At 44.5% G+C, this 10,107-nt stretch overlaps 1 protein-coding gene across 1 annotated transcript; it reads left to right on the top strand.

The window, feature by feature from the left end:
• Positions 1–2,737: 2,737 nt before the first annotated feature.
• COX6B1 (cytochrome c oxidase subunit 6B1) lies at positions 2,738–9,929 on the top strand. The gene is made up of 4 exons (XM_055410999.2): positions 2,738–2,881; positions 4,494–4,610; positions 5,898–5,998; positions 9,741–9,929. The coding sequence occupies exons 2-4, from the start codon at positions 4,505–4,507 to the stop codon at positions 9,792–9,794; spliced, it is 261 nt and encodes an 86-aa protein (XP_055266974.1). The 5' UTR covers positions 2,738–2,881; positions 4,494–4,504; the 3' UTR covers positions 9,795–9,929.
• Positions 9,930–10,107: the final 178 nt, after the last annotated feature.

The raw sequence follows: 10,107 nt of genomic DNA, 5'->3' as shown, positions 1-10,107 counted from the left end.
TTCTTTGTCATTGCCTTTCTTTGAGATTGGAATGAAAACTAACATTTTCCAGTCCTGTGGCCACTGCTGAGTTTTCCAAATTTGCTGGCATATTGAGTGCAGCACTTTCACAGCATCATCTTTCAGGATTTGAAATAGCTCAACTGGAATTCCATCACCTTCACTAGCTTTGTTCATAGCGATTCTTCCTAAGGCCCACTTGACTTCGCATTCCAGAATGTCTGGCTCTAGGTGAGTAATCACACCATCGTGGTTATCTGGGTCGTGAAGATCATTTTATCATTCTTGCCACCTCTTCTTAATATCTTCTGCTTCTGTTAGGTCCATACCATTTCTGTCCTTTATTGTGTCCATCTTTGCATGAAATGGTCCCTTGGTATCTCTGATTTTCTTGAAGAGATCTCTAGTCTTTCCCATTCTATTGTTTCCCTCTATTTCTTTGCACTGATCACTGAGGAAGGCTTTCTTATCTCTCCTTGCTATTCTTTGGAACTCTGCATTCAAATGGGTATATCTTTCCTTTGCTCCTTTGCTTTTTGCTTCTCTTCTTTTCACAGCTATTTGTAAGGCCTCCTCAGACAGCCATTTTGCTTTTTTGCATTTTTTTTTTTCTTGTCGATGGTCTTGATGCCTGCCTCCTGTACAATGTCACAAACCTCTGCCCAAAGTTCTTCAGGCACTCGATATGATCTAATCCCTTGAATCTAGTTGTCACTTCCACTGTATAATCATAAGGTTTTGATTTAGGTCATACCTGAATGGTCTAGTGGTTTTCCCTACTTTCTTCAATTTAAGTCTGAATTTGGTGATAAAGAGTTCACGATCTGAGCCACAGTCAGCTCCCAGTCTTGTTTTTGCTGACTGTATAGAACTTCTCCATCTTTGGCTGCAAAGACTATAATCTATCTGATTTTGGTATTGACCATCTGGTGATGTCCACGTGTAGAGTCTTCTCTTGTGTTGTTGGAAGAGGGTGTTTGCTATGACCAGTGCATTCTCTTGGCAAAATTGTTAGCCTTTGCTCTGCTTCATTCTGTACTCCAAGGCCAAATTTGCCTGTTACTCCAGGTGTTTCTTGACTTCCTACTTTTGCATTGCAGTTCCTGTAATGAAAAGGACATCTTCTTTGGATGTTAGTTCTAGAAGGTCTTGTAGATCTTCATAGAACCGTTCAACTTCAGCTTCTTCACCATTACTGGTTGGGGTATAGACTTGAATTACCATGATATTGAATGGTTTGCTTTGGAAACGAAGAGAGATCATTCTGTCGTTTTTCAGATGGCATCCAAGTACTGCATTTCAGACTCTTTTGTTGACTATTATGGCTATTCCATTTCTTCTAAGGGATTCCTGCCCACAGTAGTAGATATAATGGTCATCTGAGTTAAATTAACCCATTCCAGTCCAGTTTAGTTCACTGATTCCTAAAATGTTGACGTTCACTCTTGCCATCTCCTGTTTGACCACTTCCAATTTGCCTTGATTCATGGACCTAACATTCCAGGTTCCTAGGCGATATTGCTCTTTACAGCATAGAACTTTGCTTTTGTCACCAGTCACATCCACAGCTGGGTGCTGTTTTTGCTTTGGCTCTGTCTCTTCATTGTTTCTGTTTATTTCTCCACTGATCTCCAATAGCATATTGGGCACCTACCAACCTGGGAGTTCATCTTTCAGTGTCTTATTGGTTTGCCTTTTCATACTGTTCATGGGGTTCTCAGGGCAAGAATACTGAAGTGGTTTGTCATACCCTTCTCCAGTGGACCACATTTTGTCAGAACTCTCCACCATGACCCGGCTGTCTTGGGTGGCCCTACACGGCATGGCTCATAGTTTCACTGAGTTAGACAAGGCTGTGGTCCATGTGATCAGATTGGTTAGTTTTCTGTGATTGTGGTTTTCAGTCTGTCTGCCCTCTGATGGAGGGTAAGAGGCTTGTGGAAGCTTCCTGATGGGAGGAGACTGATCAGGAAACTGGGTCTTGTTCTGATGGGCGGGGCCATGCTCAGTAATTCTAATCCAATTTTCTGTTGATGGGTGGAGCTGTGTTCTAGCCCTTCTATTTACTAACAATTGGCCAAACTAACAATTGGCCCCATAATCACAGAGATTTTTGTGTTTAGTTCAACTATGCTTCCTCAACCATTAAAAGAAGTACCTGCTTGCTGCTGCTGCTAAGTCACTTCAGTCATGTCCGACTCAGTGTGACCCCACAGACAGAAGCCCACCAGGCTCCCCCATCCCTGGGATTCTCCAGGCAAGAACACTGGAGTGGGTTGCCATTTCCTTCTCCAATGTGTGAAAGTGAAAAGTGAAAGTGAAGTCGCTCAGTCATGTCCGACCCTTAGCGACCCCACGGACTGCAGCATACCAGGCTCCTCCACCCATGGGATTTTCTAGGTAAGAGTACTGGAGTGGCTTGCTATTGCCTTCTCCGAAAGAAGTACCTGGCACTGAGTAAATATTCAATAAATAATTCTTGCACGAATAAAAGCATTTCTGCTGGAATATTTTCCGCAGGACCACTCTGCAGCCAACGCCAGGACCCAGAACCCCTTTCTCCTATTAAAGACAGAGAGCTGACCAGGCCGCGTTAATACCTTGGAACAGAGTCCACAGCTTGGACCAGCTCGGAAAGGTACCAACCAAAGTGCCACGCAAGCTTACGATTGGGCCGAGAATGAAGATGAACAGGCATTTGGCCCAATAGGAGGTTGAAATTCGCAAGTATGGGCGTGGCCCGAACTGCTGCCGTGCGGAAGACTCCTCTGTGCGCTGTTCCGTCCCGCTTCCGGCCGACCTTTTTTCCGCTTCCGGTCCGGTACTGGCGTCTTTGCTGAGGGTCACATTGAGCTTCCAGCGACTTCAGGGGCATCTTTAGGTGAGTGTTGTGGGCTCGGGACCCTGGAACCCCATCTTGGAGGACTGAGGATCCCAATTGGAAAATGAAATGAGGTTTCCAGCCTCATCGGTGGCCGACCTCCCGGAGCCCTGGGATCGTTTCAGTTATTAATCGTAGCTGACGATTATTTGGTTCTTCTCGGATGCCTAGAACGTTCAAAGCGATTTATATTGATTCATTTAAGCTTCCCTCCAACTCTATGAGATAGAGCCTGTGAGTATCTCTTTTAGTTAGGAGGCTTAGAGACTACGCAGTTTAGCTAGCGATCAGGATTTGAAAGCATTAGGACTGCATTGCTCTTAATCACCAGGCCGCAGGCTTTTCTCTGCCCGGCCCCTGACCCTCGAGGCTTTACTGGGCTGCAGCCTGGCTTCCTGGTGACTCTCCACCCCCACCCCCCCGCCCCTTGCACGTTCGAGGAGCTGCAGCGATCCCCAGTCCACCCTTACTCTGGAAATCAGGTGGAGATGGCTTTCAAAACAACTCTTCCGACCGTGTCTGTGTCACCGCGTCTAGTGTTCCACATTCTCTGCTCCCGGAAAGACACTACTCCGGTGCCCCAAATCCTTACCACTACCCTGGGTCACTTGAATTTGTTACTGGTCTGTTTAACTTCTATGTAATACCACGACTCCTCGAATAATCTGGAATAGAGGCAGTGTCAGATTCCCTAATGAAAACCGTGTGTCACCTCATAAAAAAATTATGGTACAGGTTTTTAACCCTAGGTCCACAGAATGGGTGGAACTCAAGGGATGCTGGTACGTGAATGGAGAGAAATTTACATGTCTTTTTTGCTAGTACGTGAATGGAGAGAAATTTACATCTGTCTTTATGCCAGTTTCTCATTGATATGTAGCATTTCCTTCGCTTGGGAATGGAGGCAGTAGCGGTAGTGTTTGGCATCACCTGTGACTTTATCAGCAGTGAAAATCACAGGTCATCATATCATATATCCCATTATGTTTGCAGATTTCACAGCATAACCCTTTTCAGGCATGATTAGTTTCCAATTGTGGTAGTTCATAAATCCTCAGCTACATGTAATTGGTTTTCTTTGTGATCCTGTGCAATTTTTAAGTGCACTGAAACATATTTGGAGAAAGTGTTCATTAGACTCCTGAGGACTTCATGGCACCAACAGAGATTAAGAACCTTTGCAGTGTAGGTTGTTAGTGATGGAGTGCACCTCCACCCCATGTGTGCTGTATGACCTTGGGAAGTTGCTTTAACACCCTGTCTCCTGTCTGTGAAGCAGTGATAGTAATAGTGCCTGTCTTTTAGAGTATCTTTAGAAGTAAAGCTTCCTTGCCTAAAGTAAGCACTCAGTGAATATCAACTACTGTTATTTTGGCCTGGTTTTTTTTTACCAAGGAGTTTTCTACCCCCACACATCCTGCTGTGACTTCCATACCTGATGTGTCCTTGTCCAGCCCTTCACCTTTATCTGTATGTTGAAAGGGAGAGGGTATTGCCTTGTTCACACCCAGCCCATTCTTCGCTGTCAGGCCTCCACTGGGCCTGGGTGGGCTGACAGCCCCCTGTCCAGGCCCCCAGGACCTCTGCCAGAATCCACTCTCTTTCCCTCCAGGAGTCAGCACTATGGCAGAAGACATCAAGACCAAAATCAAGAACTACCAAACTGCTCCTTTTGACAGCCGCTTCCCCAACCAGAACCAGACCAGGAACTGCTGGCAGAACTACCTAGGTGAGCAGGACTTGGGGAGGAGGGGGGCAGTGTTGACCTTCTTCTGATCCCACACCTCATATCACTTACATCTTGCCTCCTCATAGCCTCTTCTCTTTTGATTCTGAACATCCTACTTCACCAGGCCCATGCCACCCATCACCACCTGTGTTCAAGATCTGACCTAGGGTCACAAACTTTGGATCCCATAGTGATTTCTGCCCCCCAGGATGTGTATATGTCTGTCTGTAAGGAATGTAACATACTTATAGGAAGTACATAAACCATAATGTACAGCTAAATGAATAAATTGAATCTTCCATGTTATAATCTGGATAGAAAACTGGATACTGCCGGCCCTCTGAGCTCCCCTGCCTGCTGCATGCCGTCTCTTGAAAGCAACACTCTGCTCTCCCCACTAGAGTAGTAAGCCCACAGACTTAGGGTAGTTGTATTTTGGTTTTATCACCGCTTTCAGGTCTGCCTCTTTGTGAACTTAATAATAAATATTGTGTGTTGTCTTATGCTTGGATTTCTTCATTCAATAGTTATGAAAATTCTTTCATGCTGTGGCATATATTTTGCTTATTTTTATTGCATACAGTTTTCCAACATTTCAATTCATGAACACTGGTGTGAATTCCAGTTTGGGGCTCGTATGAATAATGCTGCTATAATTGATGTAATATGATGTCTTTGTGAATGCTTTCTCTCTTAGGGAGTGTGCCCAGGAGTGTAATACTTGGAGTAATCTTTGAATTAATTTTCTACTATTAAAAACCAGATTATCCCCCTCTCTCCTTTCCTGGATGCCAGCATCTTAGCATCAAGACCATCTTCCCCTTCCCTTGTCCTGGTTCTGGACTTCCATAATCCCCACACACATCTCTCAGGTTGCCCTGTTGTTCCTGACCCAGAAGTTCCAAGTTGAACAGTAGTTCTTTTTTCTTTTTTTTCTTGGCTACTCTGGGTCTCCTTTGTGGTGCACAGGCTACGCTTCGTTGCCCTGTGGGATCTTAGTTCCTCCAACAGGGCACGAACCCAGGTCCTCTGTAATGAATGGAAAGTGGATTCTTAACCCCAGGGAAGTCCCAGACAGTAGTTCTTTATGGATTGCAAAATAAGCTTAGTGTGGTATGTCTGGCCCTTTTCAGTACTACACTTGTAAGGATATACTTTCTTTGTGAAACTTGAGAGTGGGGGGGATTCGTGTAACTGGTTGTGAAGTATAAAGTATTTCTGTGAGTTTTGATCAGAAATGTGTTCCAGCCCTTGGTCTGGGCTGACTCTGATTCCTTTTCTTCACAGACTTCCACCGCTGTGAGAAGGCAATGACCGCTAAAGGGGGTGACATCTCTGTGTGCGAATGGTACCGGCGTGTGTACAAGTCCCTCTGCCCCATATCCTGGGTAGGTGCCGCCTCCTGGGGCCCTTGGGATGCTGGTGTGGGGTGGTTTTTTTGCCAAGGGGCGTATAGTGACTTGGTGGGAGCTTATCTGTGAGGGGCAGACGAGGACAAGGCTTCACACCAGCCATGGATGCACCTTTGCTTCTTCCTAGAATCGCCCGCCTTTCCTCCTTTCACCAGGACTCTCAGCCAAGGCAACCAGATCCATAATTAAGTGACCCCAAATATACCCATCACCCAAACTGAGTAGTTAGTTCAAGATTTCTCCACACCTCCTCCATCTCCCCACCCCCACCCTGCTTTCTCTGGGTCTATGTTGCAGCACATGGGCTTTTCGTTGTGGCATGCAAGGGGGCTTTTCTAGTTACAGGGCACAGGCTTAGTTGTCCAACCAAGGATTGAACCTGAGTCCCCTGCACTGGAAGGCAGATTTTCAACCACGGGACCACTAGGGAAGTCCCATCTGTCCTTTTTGTTTCTTTCCTTGGCTGGAGTATTCTGAGGCAAATCCCAGATATGTCATTTCACCCCTGCCTACTTCATTGTGCATCTCTAAAACTAGGGATGCAGGGAGGCAGTCTTCTAGGCCTGATCCAACCAGACCTGTTGTTGCTATTTGATACTTGAGATGTTAAAATGAAAAAATGTGTCTTAAAATCAGAATATGATATTATTACAAAAGTGACAGTGCTCATTTTTAAAAACAAAACAAATATGAGCAATACAGTAAAGTAAAAATTAGATCTACTTGCATTCCTCAGTCCCCCTGTCCCCTTAGGTAGCTACTGTTCGCAGATTCCTTTTTCTCTGTGTACATTTATCATTCATAAGCCTGTGGAACTTCTGTGTAAGGATGGGTCGTACTGTATAGTCTGTCCTATGTCTTGCTTTGACTTATCAACATGTTTTGAGCTTTTTTTTTTTATGACATTGCATTTTTGCACCTCATTTTTGTTTATTTCTTTCCTTTTTTAAAATTTTTTGGCCATGCTGCATGGCATGTGGAATTTTAGTTTCCCAACCAGGGATCGAACCCTCACCCCCTGTAGTAGAAGCACAGAGTCTTAACCACTTGACTGCCAAGGAAGTTCTTAATATACAGATGCTTTTATTCAATTGGTCCCCTTTGATTGAGACTATTTTCCCATTTCTGAGTATTTTAAACATCCTTGATGTGCATCTTTGGGGCCTGTTTGTTGAGAACAGATTGCCTTAATGCACTCTTCCTTAACTTGTTTGGTACCTCACACCTCTCCAGCCACACACTCTTAAGTGCCTTTGCATACCCACTCCCCTGTCAGAATTTCTCCTTGTCCCTACGTGATCTTGAGTAGCATCCATCCTCCAGCCTCTGGGCCTGCATTGGATGGGTGCACTCTGGCCCAGGTGCTAGGAAGTGTGCTCCTGGACCCAGTGCTGCCCCGTACCCCAGTCCCTGGCACCAGGGCCTACCCTTACCTGGGGATCATCAGATTATGTGGTCCCTCCCCTAAAGCACTCACTGTATCTGCCTTCTTAGCCCTTCTTAGGGCTGGATATGAACACATTTTTTTTTTTTTTTAACACACTCTTTATACCCAGCAACCCTGACTTCTTTGTTCCAGAAATTGGTGACACAAAAATAACTGTTTTGTTAATGCTGTTAGTTTTTGGTTTTTATAAGAATGAAACCACTTCATAAAAACTTTAAATAAATAGAAGTAGGGGAAAAAATTGTTGCTCATCTTCCTGATCTTGCCAATCATAATGTAACATCTTCCAGGTGTTTCCTGTGTGTTTTTAAAAATCAGTCTCTAACCCCAAAATGTGTATTTGGAGAAGAATGGGGGTGAGAGTCCAGCACTTTTCTTGTATGAGCATTTAAAACATTTTGCTAATCAGCTTTTCTCTTTTTCTTTTTTGCCACATCTTGAGGCTTTCAGGATCTTAGTTCCTCCATCAGGGATTGAACCTCGGCCCCCACAGCAGTGAAAGCCCGGAATCCTTACCACTAGGCCACCAGGGAACTGCCTTTTATTTTCCAGTGTTAAAACATCTGTAGTTTCTCCATGAAAAATTCAGTGGCTTTTTGAAAGCTTCGAAACAAGTTTTTATGGTGTAGAAAGTGGAAATCTCCTAAGTCATCCCCTTTCTGAATCCAAAGTTAACTTCCCTTCGAAATTTGGTATAAATTTTCCACTTCCTTTTCTGTGGCTAATGTTTGTATAGACGTGGGTGTATGTTTATGTGCTTTTAAAATACAGTTATGGGTCATACTTTAGATAGTGTTTTATCTTTGGTCTTTTTACTTTGTTTTATTTTCGTGTCAGTACAACCTGCTCAGTTATTGGGTAGCCATTGTCTTTCATAGTTAAAAAAATAGTTCCTTCCCCTTTAACTGGACTCAGTCTTTTTTCACTATTTTAAATGATACTGCGGTGTACAGTTCCACTACAGGAAATATTTTGCATCTCCTTTCCATGAAGTGAGATTATTGAGCAAAGACTAATTTGCCAAAGAATCAGATCAGCCTGGTCCTTCAATATAGAAGAAAATGGGCAATGGGCTCAGTGTTGGTGGTTCTGTAGACTGGTCCAGTCACTCGTAAGGTCCATCCTGAGGCAGGATCTTTCAAAATGAAAAAAGTCATACTGCAGATATGGTGTTTTCACCTCTACACATCCTGTAAAAATGTGTACGAGGACATCCACTGCAGAGTGGTTTGTAATGGGGAACATTCAGAAACACTCTAAATAAATGGATATTCATCTTGATCTATATGACAGAATACAGAAAGAGCTCTAAGACTCATGAAAAAAGCAAGTTGCAGGACAGTTTAAGTACAGAGTATTTGTGATGTACGGTGTATGTGTGTGTAAATAAAACAGGCACTTACTGAAGGCACTTAAATGTTGTAAGTATTTTCTGTCATAAAAGGGCAAACATGCTAAAAACAAAGAGGTCCTTTTATCAGGATCGTCATTTTACAGAATTGGAAACTGGAGCCCTGAAAGGTTGAGTGATTTGCCTGAGGAGATCACAGCTGGGAAGTGATGGAGTGGGGGTTCGGATTGTCTTCCTTGTCCATGCACGTATCCATTGCCTCTACTGCGTGCATGTGAGTGTGCATGTGTGTATAAAAATGTGCTTCTGCCTGCCTGTAGGAGGGTCCACACGTTGCAGAGCATTAGTTCTAGGTAGTGTTAACAGTTAGCCGTGGGCCTTTCTGTTAGGTTTCATAGGTGTGCGCACGTACATGAGCAATAGTGGGATCACGCTGTATATCCAGTTTGGACCTTTTTGCACTTGATTGTATATCTTGGAGATGCATTCCTGCTCAAGTATAGATAGCCTCTTTTTTTTTTTTTTCCCCCACAGCTGCCCAGTATTCCTTCTTTCCTCTGTTCTGTCAAATATCATTGAGTGTTGACTTTGGGGTTCCTGAAGCAGGGCACAGTCACACTCCTGAAGCTCTGTACACACGTCTCCCCAGGGACAGCTCTGCTATGCGTCTGCCTGATATTCCTCTCCACCCACCCTCCACCTCCTCTCCCCTCAGTGCGTCAGCTCATTCAGGGCATTGATTTTTGTCCTTCTGGTTCACTATTGGTCCCTGGCTCCTGGAACAGCTGCCAGTATTGGCACATAGCAGGTACTGGGGTTACTTGTTGACTGAACAGGTGGGCAGACTAAGGAAGGCAAAGAAGTCTGCCCATCTGGTTTCCCTGTGGAGGAAGGGAATAACACTGGCTGTCTATCTTCAGGTGTCAACTTGGGACGACCGCCGGGCTGAAGGCACGTTTCCTGGGAAGATCTGAACTGGCTCCATCCCACCTCCTCTGCCCTCCGTCCTCCCCAGGGTGGTGAAGGGGGACCTGGGTACATGGTGATCCCCACCCTGGGATCCTGAATCATGGTTTAACTAATAATAAATGCTCGTTGGAAACATGTAAGGCTGTGTATGTGTAAAAGAGCTGGACGATGGGGCCAGAAGCTGGGGCAGAATTAGTACCGTGATCAGTAAAGGGGACTGAATTCAGGGTGGGGTTTTTTGGTTTTTATTTCAGTTTTTCTTTGAATAAACTTTGACCACCTCTTCTTTACCAGACAATAGAGTGAATGATTATACAA

The sequence above is a fragment of the Moschus berezovskii genome, chromosome 22 (genome assembly GCF_049115385.1).
Source record: "Moschus berezovskii isolate FMDL1 chromosome 22, NW_MosBer_1.0, whole genome shotgun sequence".
Lineage (NCBI taxonomy): Eukaryota > Metazoa > Chordata > Mammalia > Artiodactyla > Moschidae > Moschus > Moschus berezovskii.
This window is presented reverse-complemented; position numbering and strand designations above follow the sequence as displayed.